A 27,726-nucleotide genomic window follows, 5' to 3' on the forward strand; every position below is an offset into this window, starting at 1 on the left:
GGGACATCCTGAATGTCTGGGGACTACTCGACATCTCACCTCCATGTCCACCTGCGCCTCCCCTGCAGCTGGAGGTGAGCAGCTAGCATAAGCCAGGGTGGCATGGCAGTCCCCTATGCGCCTTCTGCACTGTCAGTTGCTCACAGCCTGTCATCTTATTTCACCTTGATTTATTAGCAGACCTAATGAGTTTTTGGAGCAGCCGCCTCCCCAGGGACGGGGCGATCAATCTAGGAGATAGCTGGTGAACTCTGCTGCTCCTCTGGCACCTGGGGAAAGCAGGAGGTGGCAGGGACAAAGGAGTCTGGTGTCAGGAGAGTGAGGTTTAAAGCCTGTAACTTGGTCTTGGGACCCCTGAAGGTCAGAGCCCCCAGGCTCCCCGACCCCTGCTTTCTTCTCTTCTCAGTGTCTGTCCAGTTAGGGACATAAATGTTTCTTTTGGAGGTAACTGTTTGGAAGCCAGACCAACACTCTTCCCTTCCCCTTTCTGTTCCCAGGGGACAGTGCCATCTGAGTGTGCTTGAGGTAGTGGTGGGGAACCAGTGGGCCTCTTCTGTTGGACTTGCCTGGGGCTCTCCCTCAGACCTCTATGCACTTCCTCTGCCTCAACGAGTGTCCCCACCTGTGGCTGGCCAGTGTTCCTTGGGCACATGTGTGTAGAACTACCTTCCTTCCTCGGGTGTGAAGATATGTCTCCTTTTTTGTTCCCTGGTGCTGTCCCTACAGCTGGGGCACATTTGACAGATGGTGCCGGGTGTGGCTAAGGGGAGGGAGGGAGAAAGGGAACACAGATGAGCCTGTCCCCTTCAGGTGAAGCTGCCGTTCCACAAAGTCCAGGACAAACTTAGTTTTGGAAAGCGGGAGCCGGGTGGGGAGTTTGTTTTAGTGGAGATTAAACCTAGGTAGGTCCTTGTGCATACTAGGCAAGCAGTCTGCTATTGAGCTCCAACTGCAGCCCTCTTTGCTTTCATTTTTTAAAAAAATTTTATGTGTATATGTCTATGTAAGTATATACCACATATGTGTGCCCAACTGGTGTTCCAGGCGATTGTGAGATGTGTGCTGAGACCTGAACTCAGATCCTCTGGAAGAGTAGCAAGTGTTCTCAACCACTGCCGAACCACTTCTCTAACCACTTTCATCTTGAGACAGAGCCTCACGTATTTCCCCAGGCTAGCCTTGAACTCACTGTGTAGCCCAGGCTATGAACTTGCCATCCTCCTAACTCAGCTTCCTGAGGAGCTGGGATTCTAGGCCTGCACCATTGGACCCAGCTGAGTCACTAATCTCTGGAATCGCATCGACAGATAAGACTAGTTAGGGATGGGCCATCCTGAAAGCTCTAGAAAAGCCTGACCAAAGGATGCAGGTGCTGGAAAACCGTGGCACAGGTAGGTCCTGGAGGAATGGGACCCAGCCGGAGCTGTCCAGGCGGCCACCCTGAACAGGCAGGCCAGCACCTAGTCGCAGCTCCTAAGGCTGTCTCAGAGAACAGAGAAGGAGTAGCCAGATAGCACCTGATGCCAAACCCAGCCATGAAATGCTGGCATCTTTACTGCCAGACTCTTCCTGCCGTCTTGCCTTCTCACATGACCCAAGGCCAAGGTTAAGCAACAGACAGCTGCAGGATTTCTCCACTGGCCTCTTTCCAGATTCTTGCTGGCTATGCCCAAGGCCTGGAGCAGGGCCAGGTCACAGGTGGCATCCCAAACAGTGGTGGCAAAACACAATTTAAATGTGGCCTTGCAATGCCTACTCCCTTGGCTCTCACCCAGTGTCCTCCCTGCAGTGGCACAGCTGCTCGCTCCCACCTCCTGAATAGTTGGTTACCAGGCACCCAAGTCACCGTGCAGCATCTCTGCTGTTCTGAGGCTCCGGGGCCCTCACCGGCACATACAGTACCACCACTTCCAGCCCACTGGAGGCTTCCCTCACATCACATCCCAGTACACCACCTGCTTCCCACACCTCTGGGATGAGCCAGACTCCTGGTGTCTGGGGCTGAGGCTCAGAGAGGAAGTAGTGGATGCTTCCCCTCGACTAGCCTTGGCTGGAAAGATTTGTGATGCCCTGGAGCAAGAGGAGTGGTGGAATTGAGCCTCTGTAAGAGCTAAAACAAATCATCATCTTTATTGGCAGTTTTCGCAGGCCTGTTCAGCTCCCCCTCCCATCCTTTCCCCCTGCCATGTCAGGCAACTCTGATTAAAAGTCATAGATGACTCCAGCCCACTCTCAGGTATCCTCATGGGAAGAGAGATTAGCCTGGTTTCCTGTGTGTCCCAGCAGTAACAGCCTCACCCAAGAACCAAGGAGTGTACCAATGTCCCCCAGCCTCATGTTGAGGAAGAAGAGCCCTGATTATCTGCCAGACTCTTCATCCCACCGCTCACAAAGAAGTGCCATGTGCCCTGTGGGCTTGTCTCAGACTACAAGGAGTCTCAGACCTGTTTGTAATAGAGACAACAAAGACTAAGGGGTCTGTGTGTGTGTTGAGAAGTTACAGCCCGTCATCATGCTGGGTGATGTCAGAGAAAGATAGCAGAAGCCAGAGAGATCTAGAAATGCCATGTCAGTAGGCAGGAACCCTTGTCTATTGCTTTGCTGTAGCATATGAGCTTCAGGTTCTAGAAGCAGGCCTAGTGAGCCAGCCCACAGATGGAGGGCCTGAGAGGAGGCACAGCCAGCTGTCTCTGCAGAGCCTGATTGCCCTCAACATATAAGGTCACAGATGCCCTTCTACAGCAAATTTCCCATCCTCTAACTATGTCACCAAGCCCAGAGAGCTGAGCCACATGCCATTTGCTGCCAGCCTTAGGGCCAGCATTGCTCTCTGGTGCCCTCTCTTCCCTGGAGTGACCCCTTACCATGCCCCACCTGCTGCAGACCCTGGTCATCCTGCCCACTCCAGCACTCCTGCCCTCTTACCCACAGGTAGCAGGAGGCTTGTGCCTAAGAGATGCCTCCTTCCCAATGTGCCGGGCCTTTCAGCCCTCAGCTCCCCACATCCCACCCCACCCCCACCCCTGGCTCTACCAGCAGAGGTCCTGCCTCTGACTGGAAGCTGACAGAGCCCCTGAGAGAGCTTGAAGGATAAGGAGAAGCTGGTACCTGTCACCCCATCATCTCCTTTCTCTGGATCCAGAAGAGGGAGAAGAGAATGTGGGTACCCTGCATGGCTTTGGGAGATTTTCATGGTTCCTTCTGCTGGGCTGACCTTCCACAGGACCCGCAGAGCAGGCGAGGCAGCTCATCCTCACTGGTCTCCTCCCTGTCTTGCAGCGTTTGCCATCATGATTGTGCTGGCCCTGGTGCGCATCGGGGACAAGCAAGGAGAGGGGCACCCACCCCTAGCCAACTTCTCGGGGATCCGGAACTTGTTTGGGGTATGTGTCTACTCCTTCATGTGCCAGCACTCCCTGCCATCCCTCATCGCCCCCATCTCCTCCAAGCGCCACATCACACGCCTGGTGTTCCTGGACTACGCGTTGATCCTGGCCTTCTATGGACTTCTCTCTTTCACGGCCATCTTCTGCTTCCGTGGTGACAGCCTGATGGACATGTACACCCTCAATTTTGCGAGGTGTGACATCGTGGGCCTTGTAGCCGTCCGATTCTTTCTGGGCCTCTTCCCTGTGTTTACCATCAGCACCAACTTCCCCATCATTGCGGTGACCCTGCGCAACAACTGGAAAACACTCTTTCACCGTGAGGGTGGCATGTACCCATGGGTGGTAGACCGTGTGGTGTTCCCCACCATCACCCTGGTGCCCCCCATTCTGGTGGCCTTCTGCACCCATGACCTGGAGTCCCTGGTGGGCATCACCGGAGCCTACGCAGGCACTGGCATTCAGTATGTCATCCCTGCCTTCCTGGTGTACCTCTGCCGCAAGGACACCCATCTGGCTTTCGGCTACGGAACTGTCAACAAGCACAGGTCCCCATTCCGCCATACCTTCTGGGTGGCCTTTGTGCTGCTATGGGCTTTCTTCTGTTTCTTCTTTGTCACAGCCAACATTGTCCTCAGTGAGACCCAGCTCTGACAGCAGGATGTGCGTGACAACAGTAGGCTGGGACAGCCCGGCTCCAGCCTCCCTGCGTGAGATTTGCTGCCACCCAGGTCTATAGGAGCACGCGAGGCTGGGGATCTTGGCCCCACCCTGGACTTCACCCTGCAGGACAACCCTCCTGCCTGGGAACATGGTTGTTACACGCGTTCCTCCACTCCTGCCACCGGAGGCTGGCTCCCTCCTCTGTGCCGTGGAGGAGACAGTGCCAGCACTGCTGCTATTTATACTAGACCCCGTGCCCTGTCCTGCATCCTTGACCGTCCACTAGCAGCTGCTGCCTCTTCAAAGGCAAATCCCAGGCGCTGGCTCTCCTAACCTGGCCTGCTTGAGATGGGCAGGGCCCACTTTCCTGCCAGTCCTGATGGTTGCTAAGTTTTTCTCTTATGGGAGGCCTGGCCAGCTCTAGTGACAAGGACAGGAAGTGCTAATTGGCACCAGGGTCCCTGACAAGAGCCATGAGAGCTTTTGCTGTGGGTGCCAGCTCTGTTGCAGCAGGCGGATACAGCAATCCCTCCACAGGGTTTAAAGCCCTTTGCTTAGGTCCCTGAAAGAGACCCTCTATCCCCTGGCTTCTCCTTTGGAGCCCAGGGGCCCCCTGAAGTGCAGGGTACCACTTGAGAAGCTGCCCTCATCACCCCACCCACACCCATAGTGGCTGCCTGCCCTGGGCTTACAGCAGGGAGACCTCTGCAAAAGGTCAGGCTGGTAGTATGCAGCCTAGCTTGCTCCCGTACTGCATTGCAACACTAAGGCGGTGCCCTTAGGAGCCTGATCCTGGGTGCTCAGTGGCCACAATCTCCAGATCCGTGGCTACCATGGGGTTACAAGGAGTGCCTGCCACCATTCCTGTGGAAGGAGCCAGGCTCCCTGCTGCCTCCCATTCAGTCAGGCATGCACCCACTAGGCCCAAGGCCTTGGAACGGTGAGTGATTAATGAATTGCATTTTTGATGTGCCTTCTGCTTTGGGCGCCAGGAACCCCTCCTGATCCTGACTTGCCCCAATCCTGGGCCTGGTCCCACCTGCCCTGGACAGAACTGCCTCTGGGGTGGAGGGTCTCAGACTCCTACCCCTCCTTCTTGATTTCAGTGCCTTGCTCCACCCTAATGAGGGAACTTGCGCCAGCGCCCTCTTCCCTTCTGCATCTTGCCATATTTAAAGCTTGAACTCTGCTATGTTGTTGGATGTCCCAGGACCCAGAGGCCTGTGCAGAACCTGCAGAGAAGGTAGGTCCCAATGGCAGCACCTGCCACCTCTGGCCCCAGCATCCCTGCCTCTGAGAATCTCTAGATCGCAGCAGGCCTGCCCACAGCTTTCTCACCACTGTCACACATCTTAAGCATCATCATTGCGCATCCTCCTGAAAAGCAGACTTCCCTACAGTGGTCGCCGGTGCAGCATCTTAGACCATGGCCAGGGAGGGACAAGTGAGGAAAGCAATACAGTAGCAGGTTCAAGCATAGGGAAGAGCTGGCCCCCCTCCCCCATGCTCAGTCTGTTTGCTGAGAACTCAATTAAAACGTCTGTACTTACCCTTCTCCCTCTTGCTTAAGGACAAAGCCGATTAAATCATCTAACTGCAACACACACCTCACCCCACCCCCAGGCTCTAAACCAAATTTTGGTGGAAAGTTTATTAGCATCATAAAGCCCAAGTTGATTTATGTGGCAGTCTGGAGCTGCACAGAGCGGCTAAGTGGCTGCTGCATTCCCCTCCACCCCCAAGTTAAGTTAGGGAAGCCCCAGCCCAGGAGGGAGGAGGGACCTGGTGACCACATCACTGATCCCAGGGGAAGTCCTCTCCACTGCTGCTGTCTGCTTTCTTTGCTCTTTGCCCTCCACCTGTTGTCTGGCCTGCTAGGAGTCCCATGAGGTCACCTTCCTCCTCACACCAGCCTCTGTCGCTGGTAGCCAGGAGAAGGACTCTAAGGGGTTAGTGTTTGTGGGTGTAGTTGGTCCCCCCCCCCCACAGGCATCAAGCACATTAAAAATCTATCACCTGGGTAAGGTGATAGGCTAGGTCACGGTATTGGTCTGCAAAGAGGCCCTGAAGTTAGTGGTCAGGAGGGCAGCAGACAAGCCACCTAGCCTGGCCCCAGACCTCAGTCTCTTTTAGAGGAGGTCTGAAACTCAGCAATTGTCACTGCCATCTATCTGCAATGCTCTGGACCAGCCCCAAGGGCAGGCCAGGTCAAGGTGGGAGTGAGCCTTCTCCATAGAGCACTGGCCCAGCCAAGCACCAGAGCACAGTGCCAAGAGATCTGGCTGTGCCTCACCTGATGCTGGTAGCTGGCGCAGATGGCAGGTGACAAGCTGTGAGGCACTGCGGAGTGGTAGAAAGTGGCAGTGGGCACCATGCCAGGCCCAAGGCCACGCAGCTGTCCTCATCGCATGGAGCCAAGAGCAACCTCAGCAACAGGCAGTGCCTGCTTCATGGAACTCTAGCTGAAGGAATTGGTGGTTCCGGACCCAGGGGCAGAGAAAGGCTGATGTCTGCCTAAGGGGTAAAGGACTAAGCAAGACTGACTATTGCTAGGGGCCACTGAGAAGTTGCCAGGCAGACACAAGCCCTGTCAGCCTTCTGCATGCCCCTCCACATTGTGAGGACCAAACTGTCATACCCCGTGGCCTTTGAGCCGTAAGCATCTGTAAACCTCCAGAACATAGGTCATGGAAATTCAAGGACTGAGCTTATCCCAGCACCAAAGTCCTTAATAAAGCTGCTATTGCCTATGGTTGTCGCCTATGTCATCTGCCAGCCGTGACTGTCCTGGTAACCCAGGACTGACAAGACTTACTTGAGACTCCCAGATATTATGTAACGTCATCACCTCCTAATGAGGTGGTAATCCTGTGGCTGCTGCCTGCGGCACCCCAGAACCAGGCTATGGGCCTGGAGTCATCCAAATCTAGGAGGCTTTGGGAGAAGGATTGGCTGTAGATCCCTAGTCTTCTAGGAAGCTGGAGGGAGGGTCATGGTGAGAGGTACCGTGTTACCCCCACCCCCTTTGTGAGCACTGGCTCCCTGGGAAATGGTGATGTGCATATGAGCTTTTGACTAAAGACAGATGAGGGAAGCAGCTAGGGCAGCCACAGGAGGAACTGGGTCAGACTGTAAGCATGTCCCACTGTGAGACAAGTGGCAGGGCCTTGTTTTTCCCATGTCGCATCAAAAAGGGGAAAAGCAGCATTGGGGGTGGGGTTGTTAGGGCCTGTTAGAATGCTTCCCCCCCCCCCCAAAAAAAAAACCAGGCACCGTGATCAGGCAGCAAAGGCATCTGCGCTTGCATCTCCTGCCCCTTCATACATTCCTAGAAAAGAGCCAGGCTGCTGGCACCTGAGCCAGTGAGCCGACAGCAGGCTCAGTTCCACATTTGACTCTTAATTATCTTTACAGTTCTTGGTTATTAATGATCTTGGGCAGCAAGCAGAGCAACCTAGACCTCCCACCTCTTCCCAGTTTCACCGACTGCAACCTTCTCTCACACAAACCCTGACTCCCGGGGCTGTCAGTTAACCCTGTCACTGCTGTGTCCCTTCCGGAGGGCACTGTCATCAGTGCTCACCTAGACTTGGGACCTCCACCTGTTGCTGTTGCCTGGCTCCATCTTGTGACTAGCCAGCTGTCAGACAGCCTGTGAGCATGTCCCTGATAGATGGGCCGCCCGTTCCTAGAATGATCAGACTCTGGCCATAGATAGCAATGTGTCTGACCTTGCAGTTTTCCCCAAAACTAAAAGGGCTTAGTTCTTGTGCATGGTCATTGGAGATGTGAGAGTCAACGTAAGCGACCATAGTAGAGGACACTAAGTTGGCTCCGGGGGGGGGGGGTCACTGTATCTAGCTCTCCTCCCCCCAACTTTGCCTCCCTCTCTGTCACATGGGAGAAATATCTGCCAGCCTCCACCTCACCTAGCCTGTCCAGGACAGCAGGACCCTAACTTTACATTCTTAGCAGTGCATGAGAGTCTGACTGGATCCCTATGCTTGCCCTGTTTGGGCCAATGACCGATACTTGCTTCACAGAGTCATTGTTGGAGAATAGATGTAATTGCCAATGGGAAATTTTGGAAGACTGCAAAGGCCATCTTTACCAAGGTCCCCAGAGCCAATGATACATGACAGTGAAAGTCAGCTGAGAACTCCAGAGGGGTAACAGGGAGCTGGGCAGTTGGCGGATTGTCCCAAGTGCAAAGTTTTGGCACAGTGAGGCTGAACCATGCCTGACTCAGGATGGCACCTGTGCCTAGCTTCCAGAGACCATGGGCCAGGTCTGCAAACAGACCTTCTGCAGCCTTTACCACTGTGACACTGTCAGGCTCCCGGTGGCATCTCCTAGCCTGTTGAGACAGCCACTGTCCCCAGCAAGAGCCTCCATACTGAGCTCATTTGTCACAGAATACCTGGAACTGACCCCAAGTACCAACAGACATCTACAGCCCAGAGCCCCTCCCCCAGCCTCACCTATTCCCACCTTTCTCTTAGACACCCTTGGACCTAAGGCTTCCCCAGACAGAGCTGTCCATGTGTTCCACTCAAATGTCCCCCACCCAGAATGTGCCTGAGGCTGTACCTTGCACCCTCCAGGATACAGAATGAGGCAGCCAGGACCAAGTGAGTTGTAAAACGTTGCTTTAATGTTCCAGTGCTCCTATGAAAAGAAATCCCAACCTATTAGAGCAAGAAGTAGGATGCTCCCATCCCAACCTTTATTTCCAATTTCTGTGTCCCCAACCCAAGGCCACAGCAACCACAGCTAGGAACTGGCTGACACCAGGACAGGGACCCTTTTTTTTTTTTTTTTTTTTTTTTTTTTCTCTCTGTGACTTCAAGACAATGTGATGAACAAGATCCCAGTCCAAAAACCAGGACCTAAACCTGCTAAGGTCATAAGCTGGTCATAGAAGACATCGTCTTCACTGGGGTCCAGAGGGGCCCAAGCTTGCCTGCCCCCAAAAACGTGGCCAAGGCCAGCCTCAGAATCCAGTCCAGCAGGAACCAGAGCAGCCAATACCTCACACTTCTGATTCCAGGCTGGAAATCCGCCTCCAGGTACAGGACCTTGAAAAACCTTGTGTTCCACAGGCTTCCCTGCCGACCTCTTCCAGCATCCCATTGTCCCTGTAGCCCGTGCCTAGCCCCAGGGTCCTGGCTCTGCGTGATGGAGGCTCCCAGGCTCCAATGAGCCAGGGACTGTGCCTGGCAGAGGGTAGAGGGTGACGGCAGACAGTCCCCCAACAGAATGGCAGGTGGGTATGAGTGTGCAGACAGACGTGCTGTCTGGGCTGCCAGGTGGCTACCCCTGTTGGTATGCCCTCCACACAGGCCTCCCGGTAGAACGGCAGCCGCATCGACTGTGCCTGAACCAAGTGCCTACAGGATGGCCGGCTTTGGGGGCATGGACAGGCACAGGCGTGACCGGTGCACCTGGTAGGCAGTGGGTTGGATCGAGTGAAGGCTTCTGCCACCGAGGTGGGCAGGGAAGCATGGCGAGGGCGCGGACCCCGGGCCCAGGCCGCGCGCAGCAGAGCCTCCCGCCGAGCCAGCTGCTCCGGCCCGAGCAGCGGCAGGTCGTCAGGCTCCGGGGGCTCCGGGAAGAGCTGGAGGAAGGGGCGCCCGGACCTTTCCGCTCGAGGGAAGGAGCTGTAGTGGCAGTGTGCGTGCAACAGGGGGCGCTCCGGGAGAGCACGCCTCTCGGAGGCTGAGAGGTGCTTCCCCGGGGGCCCGACTCTCCCCGGCCACCGTGCATCCCAAGTATGCCTGCAGGATGCTCGGGGCACATTGGGCAGAGGCGGCCCGCACGTCGTGGGGCTACCCTGGGGCTGAGGGGCCCTGCGCACTACCGGGGTGCGGCTCCCACCAGGAGGCCCCCAGCAGCTCGGACTCGGTAGTCCCGGAGGACCCGGGGTGGATGACCGCGGGCCCGAGCAAGTGGGAGCAGGTGCGCAGCGGTTGCTACCCCAGTTCTCGATGGTGCGAGTGGCGCGGTCTAAGGAGCTGCTCACATCTGCGGTGCTTACCATGTCTCGAGCAGCCTGCAGCATTTTCAGCACATTGGCCTGGGCTGAGCCGGCTGTAAGGTCCGGGCTGGGCGGCCGTGCAGGGCTGGGGAGGGTCTGTACTCCGTTGAAGCAGCTGTAAATGCCCTAGTGAATAAAAGGGAGAAGGGCTGTGAGCTGCGTCGCCTTCTCAGGAACCAGCCACCACTGTCCCAGGCCTTGTTCCAAGCAGCAACCTTTAAAAGATCCAACTGTGTGCCCCCTGTATGTCAGGCAACCTGCTGTTCTGCAGATGAATGAGGTCTCTGGTTTACTCATTCTAAGGACATGGCCTAGCAATGGCGGGGGGGGGGCGGGGGCGGGGGGGAGGATTCAAAGCTCACTGTGCGGTGAAGGCGCAGCACACCTTTAATCCCAGCACTCAGGAGACAGAGGCAGGCGGATCTGTGAGTTCGAGCCCAGCCTGGTCTACAGAGCGAGTTTCAGGACAGCCAGGACAGAGAAACCCTGTCTCTAGGGGGGGGGGGGGAACAAAAACAAAAACAAAAAACTGGCAAACCACACCCCTTCCCAAGTCGGTAAATGGGTCCACAGCCAGCTGTGTTGCTGTGCCTGATGCTGAGACCTGTGTAGGAAGAGGCAGGCACCCACCCTGCTGAAAGCCAGCAGGAAGTCCAGCTGGGACGAGTTGGGCACTGAGTGGCGAAGTTTCCAGTAGACCAGGTGCTCCCAGGCAAAGACCAGCAAGGCCAGCCCCATGGCCACCAGCAGCATGTAGAAGACACCTGCCATGTTGTCAATGTCCAGCTTGCTGCTCATCACCTCGTTTTTCTCATTCTGGCAGATCCCCGAGAGCCACACAGTCTCCAGCTTCTGAGTCTCCCCTGGTGGAGAGTACATGCAAGACTCGGGAAGGCCGCCTTCAAAAAACCAACCAACACTCCCCCAAAGCCTAGCTAGAGGACCATTCTACACCCTTTTTTCCTAGTGAGGGAGGGGTTGTCCAGCAGAGGCAGGAGGCGGGCAGCCAATAAGCACGAAGAAAAAGCTGCAGAATTTATGTCTGCCGTGCATCCTTTATCTGCCCATGCCCATATGCCCAGTAAGGTAAAAAGCTGCAGAATTTATGTCAGCCTTACATCCTTTATCTGCCCATGCCCTTATGCCCAGTAAGGTCTTGGGTTGGTTGTTGCTTTGTTTGTTTTGAGACAGGGTCCCAGGTAGCTCAGGCTGGCCTTGAACTTGACAGTAGCCGAGGATGAGCTTCCTGGCTCCACCTCCCAAATGCTGGGATTACAGGCTGACACAACCACGCCTGGCAGTCAAGGCTTGTCAGTGAGTTAAACCTTAGTAGTCACACATTTACTCCTCATCATATGCCCTGGACCGCTGACATGCCAAGCACCAGCTGGTCCCCTGGGAAGTCACAAGCACTCTCATTTGCTCTCATTATTACGGGGAATTTATGGTATTGACAGTGTCTTGGTTTTGAGGTTATGGGGGATTATTTTTATTTTTAATTGTGTGTATTATACATATGTCTGTGTGTGGGTAATCTTGTTGAGTGCAGGTGCCAGTTAAGGCCAGAGGTATCCAGTCCCCCCCGGAGCTGGAATCAGTCAGTCGTGAGCTACCTGATGTGGAGGTTGGGAACCAGACTCAGGCTCCTTGCAAGAGCCGCACACAGCCTTAGCTACCGAGCTGTCTCTGCAGCCCCGAGGCATAGGAGTGTCTTGTTTTATTTTGAGACAAGCTCTTGATTTGTAGTCCAGACTTCAAACTCACGATCTCTGCATCTCGGTCCCAAGCGTGCCAGCATTACAGGTGTCTACTCGGCTCAGACAACAATTTATCGCTAAGGCTGGAACTCCTGCAGACTGAGAGCTTTCCCTGGGTTTAGCACAGGCTGGGCTGGCCAGTCCAATCAACAAGGCCTGCAGCCAAAGCTAGCCTGCCTCCAGCTTGGGAGTAGGCCTGTGTTTGGCCCTCATCTAGGGAGGACCAGGAGAAGGTTCTTGAGGGAGGTGCTCAGCCACTCAGAGCCCCCCATCAGGCAACTTGAGTGTTTTCTTGCCTTCCTTGCCCTTTGGGGGAACCCCTAGCTCAAGTTATCCCTTCTGAGATCTCATCAGTTTTTCCTCATATTTGTAACCCAACTGCTCCAACCTCACCCCCAGAGGCCTTTCCCTGCGGAGGCTCTGTGCACACAGACGTGATGGTGGAGATGCTGACAACCTCAGGCTCTTTGGTCCACCCTGGGCCCTTCCTAAGTGGTGGTACTCACCATCCCCCAGGAACTGCAGGAGTGCCAGGTCTATGGCTCGCTTCCAGTGGGAGTCTTTCTGCATGGCAATGCCATAGCCAGTGGTGGCAAAGACCTTGCCAGACCCAATGGTGACCAGCTTACAGCCTTCGTCCTTGCCCGCCATGTAGTTGAGGACGGCAGCATCGTAGATAAAGGCATCCAACTTCCTAGAGACAGGCTGAACCCTCAGGGCCAGGGAAGCATCAAACCAGGGCCTAGTCAAGGGTCTGTCTGAGTACAGGAGCCTGCAGCTACCGTCAGCCCTTTCAAAGGACCCCTCCCTCACTCCTCAGAGAGGCTAGGGGACTCTCTGCCTCAGAATATCCAGTCACTCCATCTGCTCATCCCCTTTTGCCCTTAAGAGCGTGCAAGCTTTATAGTCATTACCTCAATGTATCACTTGCATTTCTGGGTCATAGGGTAAATACCCATTTTCACTTTCAACTCCACTCTGCCTCAAGACCTTGTCGTCCCTCCCCAGGAGTCCCACAAGACAAGCCAGCTCTACTGTCTCCATCTTAGGTCTCTAAGAAAGGGATGCCTAAGGGTGCCTCCTGGGGAGACATGGAGCCAGAGGCAGAAGAAGGTACAGGGCTGAGGACCCACCCCATCTTCAGGCTTGTGAGAGCATCCTCCACCGAGCGCTGGTTGAACTTGACCATGTGGCTGTGCATGTCACGGTAGTTGCTGCGGATGTTCCTTTCTGTGCTGCCGTTGGGCACCGTGCCAAAACGGAAGGGTGGGTATTGATCTTGAGGCCTCTGAAACTATAGGCAGAGAGCAAGTCACTCCCACCCTCTTCGTCTGACCTCCCAGGTACCAGAGCCCCAGCCCCAAGTCTGACTTGCACAGCCTTAGACACAGCCCAGGCCTCTCCTGGCTTTTACAAATGGAAATTCAGAAGCCTGCGACAGGCGGAGACTTAGCCAAGGCCACTCAGTCTGTGGACCTGGATCTTTCCTCCCAAGGCCCCAGATTATTCCCACTCCAGCCTTAGTTCAAATTCCTCAGACTCTGTTTGTCCTGTGTCTGCCCCTCTGAGGTCTATCCCCACCCTCCACCTGGCTGTGGCCCAGGAACCTTCTTGTCACTAAGGCCCGACACAGTGTCGATGTATTGCTCCTGGATCATGAAGGCTGCCAGATTGGCCGTGTAGCTGGCAAGGAAGATGACAGCGAAGAAAGCCCACACCAGGACCATGATCTTGCTAGTGGTACCCCGGGGGTTCTCGATGGGAACAGAGTTGTTGAAGACCAGTGCCCACAGCAACCACACGGACTTGCCAATGGTAAAGGATGGTCCACCAGATTCTGGGGAGTGAGAGGTTGGGTGTTGGGGCTTTCCTGGCCCACAATGAAAGGCAGGGCTCAGGGCCTGGTGGGAACCTCCTCACCGGCCATTCCACTCTGCCCCTCCACCCAGGCCCATGTAGCAGCTTACTCTTGCCCTTGGTGAGGTTCTGGTTGTAGCTGACAGGGCTGAAGTACTCGAACATGAAGACAGTGATGGCGACCACCGTGAGGCACATAACAAACATCATCACCCACACGGCAGGGCTGTAGGGTTCTGGGGACCAAGGCAAGTGGCTCAGAGACCTCCGCCCCACCCCATTCCAACAGTCCTGAGGAGCAGCAACAGCTGGAGACATGTGCAAAGGAGGGGCCTAGCAGCCCTGTAGGTGGGGCTAAAGGCCCCTGGTCCTCACAGCAGCCAAACCCACAAAGAGCCTAAGGGAAGACAGTGTACAGTGTTCAACACTTCCTCCTTTCTTCAGCTGTGAGATAACACGTCACTCCACTCTTTTTTGTTTTTGTTTTTCGAGACAGGGTTTCTCTATGTAGGTTTGGCTGTCCTGGACTCGTTTTGTAGACCAGGCTGGCCTCGAATTCACACAGATCCACCATCCCTTGCCTCCTAGAGTGCTGGGATTACAGGTGTGTGCCACGGCACCTGGCTCACATCACTCCATTCTTAAAGTGTGTGTGTGTGTGTGTGTGTGTGTGTGTGTGTGTGTGTGTGTGTGTGTGTGTGTGTTCGTGGCTGGCCTGGAACACACTTATCACTGTGTAGACCAAGCTGACCTTGAACTCACACAGATCCTCCTGCCTTTGCCTCCAAAATGTTGGGTTCAAAGGTGTGTGTGAACACTCTTGCTTTCTTAGAGCAACCCAGCAAAAAGAGGCAGAGCTGGGGTCTCACACTGGCTTAGCCAGCTCTCAGCCCCTCCCCAGCATCCCACCTGTCCTCACACCTGTCCTCACACCTGTCCTCACACCTGTCCTCACAGCTCTCTGAGCCACTTCATGCTGCAAGCCCCACCTGACCTCCCACTGGGCACTCCGGAAAGGGAGGAAAGATAGTGTGTGCTGCAGCCCTGTACCTGGCTGGGGGGCTGGGCACAATAGGGCTGACCCCACGAATTACAGGGTTCCTAACGGAGTAAGGAAACCATTAGTATCACTCTCGTGCTCCCCACATGCTTCATCCTTGGTCCAGGGCCCAACCCGAAGCACAGCCTATAGCCAGCCTGCCAACCTATCTTCACATCCTTCCCAGAGGCTCCATTGGCCTGTCAAACTCTTCTCACCTGACCTCACTTACAACCCACTAACATTAGCATCACTCCTTCCACTTCCTCATCACTCACCTCCCACCCCACCCCACCCCCAAGATTCCCAAGGATAACATGCTTGGCTTTGAGGGTCCACTTGAAAACTTCACCCCTCTGTTCATATACCCAGCACCCACCCCCGGACCATTGTGCTCAGGCACTGAGCACCCAAACCTCACCCAGAAAAGCTGAGGGGGAGACAGTTCCATTGCTTCTAGCCACCATCACACTGATGCCAGTCTCCACAAAAGGCACAGAGAAGTCTATAACCTCAGAGCGTTCCTCATTGATGGTGAGGGAGCCGATGGCCATGTCTGCCCGCTTGTAGTATACCTAGGGGTCAAAAGGGCACCAAAGAGGTTCCCCCCAAGGACTCCAGCATCCCCCCTAGTCCTCATCCAGGAAGTGCATCCTACACCCACCAGTGGGTCCTCAGAGTTGAGGTCCCAGGACCTCTCTCATCACTGCAGAACTGACAGCCCACATGGCTGAGGGAAGCATGAAATCTGGCAGCAAGCAGGGCGGCCCCCAGGTGAACCTGCGGTGGACCTACCTCTCCGATCATGCCGTTCCACACCCCGCGCACCCTCTTGCCGTGCTTGCCGTTGGTCACCAGGTACAGGTCGTAGGAGAACTTGACCACCTTGGCCAGCTTTTTGAGGATGTCGATGCAGAAGCCCTTACAACAGAGCTTGGTATAGGGGGTCACGTCCCCGCTGCTGCAGCCACCACCACGAGTCAGAGCCCGTCATGAGGCTCAACCCCAGCTGCACACACACACACACACACACACACACACACATACACACACACACCCGCCGCCCAGCCTGCCACATGATCCCCAGCCCCGCCCAAGCATGAGACACACACGGTAGCTGACTCTCCCATGGAAGCACCCAGCTCACACCAGACCTGAAGGTGTGGTTGCTCTGTCTACGGCAGGGCACCGTGTTGGGTACACAGCCACCTGTGCCAGGGTCGGGGCTCTCCACGATGACAAAGGGCCGTTCTTCCAATGTAGCCACCGTCAGGTGCCGGCTGTCTACCACAGGCTGCAGAGAAGTGCTGTAGCGAGGCCATACTGGATACTTCATGTACAGGACCCCATGATCCCAGCGCCCCACCTGCAGAGGACAACCAACCTCAGCCAGAACCTGCAGTACCGCTACCGACCCGCAACTCACTAGCCAGGGCTTCTGGGGACCATCTGCCAAGGCCAAGAACCCTACAGCTATCCAAGGCAGACAGATTAGGGAGGTTTTCGGCAAAGGCATTTGCAGGACAGAAAAACAGGCCAAGGGCTGAACACAGACACAAGGGCAGGCTCACCACATCCTCCTCTAGGCCCTGGGCACTGTGATCTCCAAGGTTTTCACCACTGGCCCAAAACGTCTTCCTAAAGCTGAGACTGTCTTGCCATGTTCACTTCCCCATGACCTCAGCACAAGGTGTTCCACCAACATCTCCCCATTTTTAACCCCCCCCAAACCATCCACTGCATCATTTAATAACAGCCTTTTGTCTACACCAGGTTAGCACCCCTCCCTACTGGACTCTCACTGGGTCCTTCAGCCCACCTTTCGTAACGCCTTCCCTAGTTTCCTTTGAAAGCAGAACAAATTCTTGTCTTCCTCTCTCTCGGCTCACTTGCTGTTTGGGGTTGATAGTTTTGTTTTCTTTTTATTAGGGGGTGAAGCAGGTTCTCGCATGTGGCCCTGCTGGCCTGTAACTTACTGTGTAGATCAAATAGATCAAGCTGGGCTTGGGTTTGAAGCAATCCTCCTGCCTCTGCCCCTTGCGTACTAGGATTACAGGCATGACTAACCACCCCTGCATCCATGATGTTTTGCATACATCTCTACTTAAGCATGGATCTCTCCTTATTCTACTTAATTACACGCCCATCTGGCCAGCACAGACATGGGTCACTCCTCTAGGGCCAGGACTATGTAACAGAAATGCTTAAGTTCAGTCATACAAGGAAAGTAGGGGTAGAGTGGGGAGACGCCATGACATGGGACATGGGGACTAAACCATCGAGGAGGCCTCAAAGGTTTCTCAGTAAAGGATGTTTCAGCTGAGAGATAAACAGAGGGACTCTGCTCAGCTGTGGGAAAATAAGAGGAAACAGAGGGCCCCTGGGCTCACCCACTTCTCACCATCTCCCAGAGGCGGTGCCGGTTGAGAGCTATCACAACCATGGTGGGCTGGACCAGGTACCCACCAGGGCTGAAGGAGAAGTCTCGGCCCTCCCAGGTGACATTCAGTAGGTGCCTGGGGAGATAAGGTGGAGAGATGCCAGGGTGTCCCAAGACTCCAGGATGTGGCTGCCTAGGACACATCACACCACCACCATCATAGGGCATTTGTATGCTTACTTTAAGAGTCTCCTTGTGTTGACCTCATGGACTCTAAAACCTGCTATTTCATTAGATAAGGATTCTAAGGTCCAGAGGTCTAAAGGAACTTGACCCCAAGTGTATGCTAGTGGGACGTACAGAGAGATGAGACCAGGGGCCCAAGCTCACTGCCATTTGAGTCCCGTGAGGTGGTCCACATGACTGGGTAGGTATTCACCTGTAGAAGGCCTCCCTGGAAGGGCTGACAGGTCCGGGGTGACTTCGGCAGTCCCCAGACGGGGCTGGCAAGGTGCCGTACTGGCGTCGGTAGCTGTGAGCACCCAGGGCCAGAATGGCCACACCGTCGCGGACCTTCTGGTGTAGGCTAAGGCGCCAACTCTCGGTGACCACACTGATGAGGCCCACCGGGAAGGCTGCCGGGGGCGCGTCGGTGCTTCCCAGTGCCAGGTTAGGCACCAGCCACACGTGGCCGGGTCCCACCAGGCCGGCCTGGGCAGCCTCAGCGAACAGCACCTCGGCCTCCTCACGGGAGCAGTAGGCCACCAGCACGGGCGCGTCGACCTGACGGAGCAGGCGCTGAGTGCGTGCTCGCGGCCCGCCAGGGCCCAGCTCCAACGTGAGCACGTCCAGCAGCCGCCAGCTCAGGTAGCTGGCGTCGGCTACGGCGCGCACGCCCTCGAGGAAGAGCGCGTGGCCCGGGTGCAGGCTGGTGATGACGGCGAACGCGCTCCAGTCGTATTCTTCCAGCACCTTGAACAGCACCTGCAGCTGCTGCTCCAGGGACACGCCCAGCTGCAGGAAGGCGGAGCCTGGCTCCTGGGGGCGGGACGGGGTGAGGCGGGGCCTGAGTGGGCAGCCGGTCAACAGGAAGCCTTGTCCCGTGCCTCTGTCCCCACCTTTCCCTGTTCCGGAGACCGAGTAGGAAGGGCCTCAGTGTCCCGAAGATCCCTGAACTGGGACCAATTGGAGTCACCTGGGGAATTTTACGAACTAAAATTCTGGCCCCCAACCTGACGCTGCTGGACCACGGACCAGAAACATCAGCACCATCAGTGAACTGATTAGAAACGCACCCCAACACCTATGACATCCATTAGAATTTCGGAGTGACCCCTGGAATCTGCCTATGAACAAGTTCTTCTGGTTTTCCCCTGAGCCCGCGGATTTGAGACCAGCAGAATCTGAGTCTTGGAATTAACAGCGTGAGCCTCAGCGCTCTTTGTAAGCACCATGAGAGCCAAAGTCCTGGGAGCTGAGGCCCAGCCCAGAGATAGATTACAGGGAAGCACCATCCTGCCCAAAGCCCCTGGAGTGAGAAAGCACCCCCTTCACACCACCTCTACCACCCCAAAGCTCACAAGCACTGCCGGCTTCCCTGAGCAGTTTCCTTAAAAGGTCTCCTTGGGGCCACTACAGCTGCTCCCAAGATGCCTGGTCACTGTCATCATTCCAATCTTATTATTTTTTTGTTTTTATTTTTGTTTTTGTTTTTCAAGACAAGGTTTCTCTGTGTAGCCTTGGCTGTCCTGGACTAACTTTGTAGACCAGGCTGGCCTCGAACTTACAACGATCCGCCTGCCTCTGCCTCCCGAGTGCTGGGATTAAAGACGTGCGCCACCACCGCCTGGCTCCAATCTTATTTTTAAAAGGGGAAACTATAGGCTCCACACTCCATTTCTTCAGTAGACCCATTTCAATTAAAAGAAGACCAGAGAAGCAAGGTGTGGTGGCACATGCCTGTTGTCAGCACTGCACATGGGAGACAGAAGCGGGAGGGACGCCACAAATTCAGGACCAACCTGGCCTACACAGCAAGTTCCAGACTGTAGCCCAGGCTATAGATTGACACCCTATCTCAAAGAGAGAAAGCGCAAAGGTGGAGACTTGGAAGCCATAGCTACCAGCCACCGTGTGTGAGCTGATCCAAGCAAACAGACTTAAAAATAAACATGGGTGACATTTATGAGGTGGTGGGGAAATGTGGACCCTGGCTGGATATTTGAGAAGGCCGAAGGATCTTTGTTATTTATTTTAGACATGATAATGTATGACGGGTTTTTTTTTTTTTTTTTTTAAGCTTTCGTCTGCTGGAGGTACACACTGAAATATTTATGGGTAGGATAATAAGCAGTCTGGACTTTTGCTTCCAGTCCACCACAGCAGAGGAAGAGCTGGGCAGGAAGGAGCCCGGGGAGGGGAGATGGGCCAAGGGGGACAGAAGGTAGGTGGCGAGCCTTTACACTCCGTCCATAAATGCTCAAAAGCCTCTGTGATGACGTAGCAGGGAAATAGAAGCAAATCAAGCCACTGTTCTCCCTCACCTCCTTCCCTGACTCCCTTACTTAGAAGATAGCTAAAGGTGGTGTGTCCCGCCTCCTTCTTCAGCCTTCTCTCTGTCATCCTGACACCCCTCCCAATTCCCCCTTAGCTTTGCGCCTCAAAGCAGACATCTTTTTTTTTTTTTTTTTTTTTTTGGATTTTGGTTTTTCAAGACAGGGTTTCTCTGTGTAGCCTTGGCTGTCCTGGACTCACTTTGTAGACCAGGTTGGTCTCGAACTCACAGCGATCTGCCTGCCTCTGCCTCCCAAGTTCTGGGATTAAAGGCATGCGCCACCACCGCCCGGCACAGACATCATTTATTAAGAAGTCATATCTGGCGAACACCCTATCCAAACAGACCCTGTGAGGCTCCTTCCCCAGGGGCATCTGTCTTTCCTTCAAAACGCCTCTGTCACTTGGGATTATATGTGAATCTGTGTTGGAAACTTTCTCCCCAAGAGACCAAGTGTGTCTGTCTTCGCCTTGCCTGGAGCAGTGACCTGGCCCTGTAATGTCGTCCCTTGCAGATGAACACTGATTATCCAAAGGATCTGAGGCCTGCCCAATGACAGCTGGAGAAGCAGAGGAGGTAGCCTGGCCACCACTGCTGGAAGGCCATCTGCCCACCTCATCCAGGCACAAATGTGACAGCAGCAATTTAGGGCACCCTTCCCACAGTCTCTCCCTCCCTTCCCTCTTCACATCTTCAGCCCCACCCAGTCTCAGCTTCCAAAGACTTCCATTGCTCCCTAATCCAAACTCAGCTCTGGACCCCAGCTCCAGCCTAGCTCTGGGCTCAGGGAGGAAGGGATGGAGATTTAGACAGGCACCTTGGGGGTGAGGACCACAGCAGAGCCTCCGCTGATGCTCAGGATGGGCACGTGCGTCTGGGAGGAGACGAAGTCCAGTAGCTGGGCCACGGCCTCGGTGTCCACGTTGTCCTCAAAGACGATGCCGTGGACACGGGCAGCACCCAGAAGCCCACAGATATGGGTGAGGATGCTGCTGGGGTTGGTATTGTTGACCCCAACTGTGAGTGGCTGGATCTCCAGAGGCAGGTCCAGGAAGTTCTGGGAGGTGAGCCGAGTCCGTCCCTGGGCCTGCACTGGCCCAGAGCTGCCAAACACCACTGCCACCGTCACTGCCTGTTCTTCCTGCCCTGCGCTCAGCCCCGCCCAGGCACCAAGGAATGAAGTGAGCAGCAGGGCCGGCCCCAGGGCCCCACCCATGTCCACTGGACGGTCCTGCAGAGAAACCAGGACAAGCAGAGAGAAAGATAGATGGATAAACAGGAGGTCAGGACCAGAGAACACACAGAGGACAGAGAAGAGAGAACCTCCCTCCACAGGAGAGGCAGATACAGACAGACAGACAGATACAGAGAAAGAGGCAGGTTAGCTGAGCATCCCTAGAGTACCTCAGAGAGGCAAGAACTGGGGAGAACTGAAGAAGCCAGAACAAAGTTTATCACCCTTGTTATAGGTAGGTAGAAAGGTCATAGTGCCCAAACACAGTTCTCTGGGCTCTACCCTAACAAAGACACTGAAATGTTAGTGTGTTGTTCAAGAGCACCGAGCAGAGGTGGACAGAGTTGAGTTCAAGTCAGGTGTGCCACTTACTACCTGTGTCATCTTTAAAACAAACAAACAAACAAAAAAAGATTTCAAAACTGTGTGAAGATGTGTGTTTGTGTGGGGGGTCTGTGCACACGTGTGTGAGCAGCTGTAGAGTCCAGAAGGAAGGAGGTTTCCCGGAGCTGTGTTGTTACAGGTACTTGTGAGCTGCCCAACATGGGTGCTCGGGGTGAAACTTGGGTCCTCTGTAACCCCCGAGCCATCTCTGCAGCCTCGGCTGTGCGATCTTTGAAAAGTCCCTTAGCCTTTCCAAACTTCTAGAACAGGAGATCCATTTATTCACTGCCATGAGCAGTGTGCCCTGTAGGTGACAGCCTCTCTGCCATATGAAGAGAGGTAGAGTCCTTTAGCGCTCCTATGACCCAGCCCACTCCACAGCTGAAGTGGATCTTGCATCTCTGCCTCATCAGAACAAATACTACTGCTCAGTCTGTCCTGCGTGCCATGGACAGGCGCTGGCCCTCTGCTGTGTGGCTTTGTCTGACAGAAACTCTCCTCTAGAGCTTGGATGTCATTGCCACCTTTCCCTCATGGAGCTCATTTAGGACAGCCCTCTAAAGCAGGGTGGCCAAGGCCGACTCATTTGGGTTCAGGACACCCGAAGCCCTGAGGTGTCTGACTTACGCCTACAATATTACACATACCACTGCTGTGTACAGAATTTTTTTTACACCTAACCTAAGGGCCCGAGTGTGTCTGCTGCACAGATCCATTCTGGCCAGAGACCAAGTGCCAAGCAAGTGAGAGAAATACGACTCCTGGGTGCCTGCAGATGTAGCTCATAGCCACTCTCTCCAGTTCCCCTCCCACTTCTAACAAAACTAACCAGGGAGAGTCAAAGGAGGATCAGAGCAGGCCTACCATTCCAGCCCCCCCCCCCCCCCACGCAGGAGGTTTGCACACCGTTGCCACAGAAATGCAGATTAGACTCAAGCAGCCCAACCCAGGCACCTGGCATCCTCCATGGCTGGGGCTTAGGGAGCTCACGGGGCAGTCCTGGCTCCTTCTAGACCTTTCTTTCCTCTGTCCTTCAGGCCACTACGTCTCTCCTTTTTGCTCCGAGTCTAATTTCTTTGTGACACCCTACAGAGGCATCCCTCCAGAGTCTCCAGTTCTCTCTAAGGAAACGGGGCAAAGAAATGCAGGGGTCCCCAGGGAGTGTGCAGGAAACCTCTTCTCTTTGCTCAAAAGACAGCTCTGAAGAAGACCACAAAAGAAAACTTCCCAGCTACTCGGTACACATGTGTGCAGATCGCCTTCTGGGATTGAGTTGCTGGATGGGAAGATGTTAACATGGGGGAGACGTGGTCCCCCGGAACTCCTAGTCAGAGCTGCAGCTCCAGCGACTGCTATGAGCTCCTCCCACCTCCCTTCTCTAAACTCGCATCCTTTTCCATCTGACAGTGGCATCCCTACACCCCTTGCAGCATCTAGTACTTGTTCACAAAGGTACAAGGAGCTGGCAACAGCTGACAGTTTTTATCCTTGACAAGTGAGATGAAATTTAACAAGACACAGCTTTAAGCTAATTAACATGCCAGGTGGTAGAAGTCCAGGCTAAGAAGAGAGCATTGGTGGCAAAGAAGGAGTTCTGTAGAGTCACTAGAACTTGTGAGCTCTTCCCGTGTCTATGAATGGCAGCTCGGAGGCATAATCGAGTCTGAAATGAGATCCCAAGTCGCACCACACCACCATGTGACGTGGACTATACCATTTCCTCAAAGGGCACTGTCATGCTCACTGCTCCTTTGAAGGCCTGTTCCTTTAGGTTCCTCCCCCCAGTGGGGAGCCACAAGCTTCCCCAACCTCTGTCTGTCTGTCATGGGCTCTCTTCACCTGTGCTGACCAATGCAGTAGTCCCAAGCCCACGGAGCCTGAAACGCTTCTCCGTAAAGTGAGATATGCTGTCAGTACAGAGGCATGCTGGATATTGGAGGTGGTGTGAAAAGTGTGTAAAGCAGTGTGCAAACTACCTCAATAATGTTCTTTTTTAATTTGGTGTGTGTGTGCATGTGTGTATGCATGTGTGTGTGTGTGCGTGTGCATGTATGTGTGTGCACAGGCACACACGCGTGCATGCATGTTTGTGGTGTACTCAGATGTGTACAGGTGTACATGTGCATGGGAGGGCCTGAGGCATGAGAAGTCTGCGTGGCTTACTCCCCACCTTATTCACTGAAGTAGTCTGTCCTTTGAACCCAGTGCCCTGGAATTACAGGCAAGCTACAGTGCCCATCCAGCACTTACATGAGCTGTGGGATCCAGACTCCGGCCCTCATGTTATATGGAAAACTCATTGTCCATTGAGCCAGCTTGTCGGCTCTTCCCATTAACGTTTTTATATTCACTACCTGTTAGATAATATTTTGGATATGTTGAATTAAACTATAATATTAAGCCAGGCATGGTGGGGAACTCCTTTAATTTCCAGTCCTCAGGAGGCAGAGGCAGGTAGATCTCTGAGTTTGAGGCCAGCCTGGTTTACAGAGTGAGTTCCAGGATGGGCAGGGCTACACAGAGAACCCAGTTAAATAAACAAACTATACTATACTACTAAATTTTCATCTGTTTCTTTTTTCATTTTATTGGTTTATTTATTTTGAGGCAGAGTTTCATTGTATAGCCCTTACTGGCTTAGAATTCACCACGCAGATCAGACTCACAAAGGTCTGCCTGCCTGTGTTCCTAGTGCTGAGATTAAAGATATGTGCCCATCACACCTGTATCTTTTCTCTTAATGTTGGTACCAGAAAATTTTAAATCACACACGTGCCTCCTGTTTTATTTTCTTCAGACGATGTGAGTCTGGGGAAGGCTCAGGTTGTCTCCCAACCCTGAAGGCAGGCTTTTCCTTGCTGCTTTCCTCCACTGTGAAAATATCCTCCTGGGTTAAGGGTAGGGAGGAGGGGAAACCTGAGGCAGATTGGAGGGGTTGAAAACCAGCAGGTTCCTGAGCTTACAAAGCAGTGTGGCAGGACGTCTCCTCACAAGCTCAGACATCCTATTCCGTGTCCCTGGCCCCCAACCTCTCCTCCCCATCTGCTTCCTGCCCTCCTAGCGGCTAGAACCTTCGCCTGGTCCCCGTGACAAGTGTCAAGCAGGATGGCACCTTTCTAGTGCCTACAAATGAACTACCAATGTCCAACAAGCTAAGCCAAACCCACTCTCTTCTCCTCCCTGGATACTCATCCCTGCTAGGCTAGTGGTAACGATGTCTTCTTCATCTACTGGCCTTGCTTCCTGCTGTTCCTCAGCTCAGAGAACTCTCCTCCTAACAAAATGCTCTTGTCTTTCTGTGCCCAATCAAAGTTCCTCTTCCATAGGCTTCTGCCCCTAATCTTGATTCATCAACTCTGGACCCCCAGGAAAAAGGCAGGGGCCCCCCATCAGGTCCCCACCATTATTGGATCCTTTTGCATCTCTGATGACACTCTCACCCGAAGGGTCTTTCAATTAGTGTTTGCTGAGCTGAACACCTTGTCCCAAGTACAGGGGGGAGATTGTCAGTGGCCAGTCCTTTAGGACACTGTGCACTCCTTGAAGGATTCCACCAGCCCCACATGTTCAGGGACCTTCTCTCTGCTTCCACCAACCCCCAGTCACATGCATGCTCCTTGACAAGGCCGTGTATACACACATACACACACTCATCTGACCCAGGACACTAATGAATGACACCCCGACTCCCAAGGCCCAGAAGCTCTGGTCCCAAAAGCTAGTATCATCCACCTGGCTGATGATTCCTGCCAGTGAGAGACCCTCACTCACTGCAATGACCCTCTCTACCGTTTTCTCTTTCCTTCACTGCCTCGCTACCGCCCCAGTCGCCTGGAAAGAGAGCCCCTCTATGTTGTCCACACCTGCCTCTTCCAATACTAACTGCCCCCTCCCAGCTGATCCCTCTCAGCCCCCGGGGGCGCCCCGCCCCCTCCCCTTGCAAGAATCTTACTCTGGGACTGTGAAGTTCGGGGTATTTTTAGGCCGGCGATAAATAATTCATAGGGAACGTGGCATCTGGCTGCCCCTGGGGGAGGAGGGGGCGCAAGCACCGAAGAGCCATCATCACTTGCCGCTCAAGGACACTCGCGATGCAGCGGAGGCAGTGGCGGTGACTCCGCGCGCCGGGACCCGCGCCACGCCTCCTGGCGGCCAAATTGAGCACCACGCACTCTGAGCCCCTAGCCGGGCCACTGTCCCCCTGAATTCTTCCCCCAACCCTAGCCCCCAGCCAACTGCCCCACGTTAGGTCTGTATCTCAAGCCCTAGGGCAAGAGGTAATGGAGTTAGCCTGGCAGGCGAGCCTATGGGTCAGGACCCAGTGCAGGTGGTCCTCCAGAGTAAACCCTCTGGCGTCCAGTTTCCTGCCGACCTTCCCCTTTCACTTTTTTTTTTTTCCTGAACAACTTTAGAAATTAGCTCAGAGTCAGGCACTGGACCTGCTCCAAAAAGCCAGTGGGATGGCATCTTTTCCAAATACGTTTTTTTTTTTTTTCCTTCTCAAATTTTCTTGTGGCTGGGGGTGGGGGTGGGGTTGCTGATGGGGCCAGGACTGGGCCACCAACTGAATATGGAGGGTGCTATACCAGATGTCCCATTGGGAAGGGAGGGCTGGAAAACAGAGTGAGCAAATGGGGTCAGCATCCGACCCAGCGGGAATTTCTGCCTCTCACCCAGCAGGTCCTTTGAAGGGCCGCCAAATGAGCCCTTGGGAGATTTGCAGCATGCTAGGTGCCTTCACCTTTGGCAGTCCTCTCCCTGCCTGCCTAGGCCAAGCACAAAAAGCCTTCCGCAGCCGGAGACTCGGGCTTCTCCTCCCAGCCGTCGGGGAACGTGGTTAAAATCCCAGGAGACCATAGCTGCCAACCGGTGCTTCCAGGGCCCAGGGCACCCGGGGCGCAGGCTCTCCCATGGCCTTTTTGGCCCACTCTCCTTTTGGAGCCCTCGGAGCCCGGGGGACCCAGGACGTGGGGTTCAGCATTTAGGGAAATCCTGTCACCCCAGAAACCCACTGATTTTTGGAGGTCAGGGGATGGAGTGTTAGGAGCTACCAGGAAAGGAAGGGAAGAGGTGGGAAGCGGAGGGCCTGGGGGGCTCACCCCAAAGAGGGAGTCGGTGAAAGGCAGATGCGCGCAGCAGGTGCCCAGCAGGGACCAGCTCGCCAGTTGCCACAGACCCCTTTGTGCTCTCTGAGCTCTGTGTGCTTTTCAGCTCCCGAAGCTCTGGTCGAACCCAGCCTCGGCCCTAGGTCTTAGCCCCTGCCGGGTTCCTTGCCCCAGCAGCCGGCTTCTACCTGCAACAGTTGGACCGGGCAATCCAGACTCCCGCGTCCGGGGACTATGCCTAGCCTGGCCGGGCCCCGCGCCAGGCGAAGGGAAGGAGGCACAGCCACCCTAGGGACAAAACGCCTTGAGCCCTACGCCCGTGTCCTTCCCCGCGCGCCCGCGGCCAGTCTGTCACCCCAGCCTCTCTCTCCTTGCCTCCTCTACGCCGGGGTCCAAAAGTCCGGTTCGGCTCCCGAGGGTCGCGGTCCCTCCAGGCCCCTGTCTCGAGCTGGCCGGACTGTCTCGAGTGCCCCGCATCTGTCTCTACCGTCCTTGCCCGTGCGGCACTGGAGCCCCGTAAGTTGCCCACGAAGTTGGCGCCCCCCACTCCCCGTCAGCCCCACGGCCGCCACTCACCCAGGGAAGGGGCGCTGCACACACGCCCAAAGCACGCGACTGCCTCCCGCGCGGTGCTCGTCCCGGAGCCAGCCCCCTCGAGCTGGCACGCTGGCTGCGAGCTCGGCGGGCACCGGAGCCGGGCGCGGCGGGACTAGTGCGGGTGGCGCGGCCTGGATGCCGCCCGCCCCCGCGCCCGGCCCGCGCCCCGCGGCCGGGATGTGTCCCGGGCTGCGCAAAGGCGCACCTCCGGTTTTTGGGGCTCACCAGCCGAATGTGATGGAGCTCGCCCGCCACCGGTCGCCTCCGCCCCGCCCCAGCCCGCCCCAGCCGGCCACCGGCGCCCTTCTGGCCCCTCCAGGCCCCTCCCTTTCAGCCTGTGCTCCTAGCTGGCCCCGTGTCCTCTCTCCTGCTCAGGGACCCTGTCCCCTGACCCGACTCTCAGAGGCAAGGGAAGCCTCAGAGAAAAACACCAGCTTGCCAGGAGCCCTGGGTTTGAGCCCTTAACTCCCTAGCTGTGTGACCTTGGGCCAGTTAATTTCGAGGCTCCTTCAGTTATAAAGTAAGCCCAGCATCTTGCTGCCATAAGAGGCCGTAGACTGCCGTAGGCTGAAGTAGTTTTTGAAAAGGCGTGTAGATTTGTCTGGAAGCTTGAAAATGGAAAGGTACAGAGCGTAGAGATTGGCGGGCCAGGCCAAGCCTGCCAGCAACCAGGAGAGACGCAGGGCAGACTGGGGCAAGCTCTGCCTGGTGGTGCCCTCGCGGGGCCTTCTTT

The 27,726-nt window shown here is 55.1% G+C and overlaps 2 protein-coding genes across 3 annotated transcripts in view; one reads left to right on the top strand and one right to left on the bottom strand.

Moving 5' to 3' along the window:
* Tmem104 (transmembrane protein 104) overlaps window positions 1-5,274 on the top strand; it is a 57,404-nt gene extending 52,130 nt beyond the window's left edge. For both annotated transcript variants that reach the window (XM_051159017.1, XM_051159018.1), the window contains exon 9: window positions 3,280-5,274. In XM_051159017.1, coding sequence (XP_051014974.1) covers window positions 3,280-4,040 — 761 coding nt within the window. In that variant the 3' untranslated portion in view covers window positions 4,041-5,274. The remainder of the gene's footprint in view (window positions 1-3,279) is intronic.
* Window positions 5,275-8,763: 3,489 nt separating this feature from the next.
* Grin2c (glutamate ionotropic receptor NMDA type subunit 2C) lies at window positions 8,764-27,115 on the bottom strand. The gene is made up of 13 exons (XM_051159016.1): window positions 26,973-27,115; window positions 20,491-20,904; window positions 17,559-18,157; window positions 17,141-17,255; window positions 15,894-16,105; window positions 15,535-15,700; window positions 15,161-15,314; window positions 13,811-13,936; window positions 13,451-13,680; window positions 12,977-13,137; window positions 12,350-12,537; window positions 10,717-10,949; window positions 8,764-10,212 (listed from the first exon to the last, which is right to left on the bottom strand). The coding sequence occupies exons 2-13, from the start codon at window positions 20,887-20,889 to the stop codon at window positions 9,082-9,084; spliced, it is 3,714 nt and encodes a 1,237-aa protein (XP_051014973.1). The 5' UTR covers window positions 20,890-20,904; window positions 26,973-27,115; the 3' UTR covers window positions 8,764-9,081.
* Between the last annotated feature and the right edge of the window lie 611 nt (window positions 27,116-27,726).

The sequence above is a fragment of the Acomys russatus genome, chromosome 16, assembly GCF_903995435.1.
Source record: "Acomys russatus chromosome 16, mAcoRus1.1, whole genome shotgun sequence".
In the NCBI taxonomy this organism is placed as follows: domain Eukaryota; kingdom Metazoa; phylum Chordata; class Mammalia; order Rodentia; family Muridae; genus Acomys; species Acomys russatus.

Coding starts and splice junctions, on each gene's coding strand:
- Grin2c (XM_051159016.1), bottom strand. CDS start 20,889: ATGGGTGGGGCCCTGGGGCCGGCCCTGCTGCTCACTTCATTCCTTGGT. Junction 18,158..20,490: donor CTGTGGTCCTCACCCCCAAG/GTGCCTGTCTAA, acceptor TCCCGCCCCCAG/GAGCCAGGCTCCGCCTTCCT. Junction 17,256..17,558: donor TCCAGGGAGGCCTTCTACAG/GTGAATACCTAC, acceptor TTATCTCCCCAG/GCACCTACTGAATGTCACCT.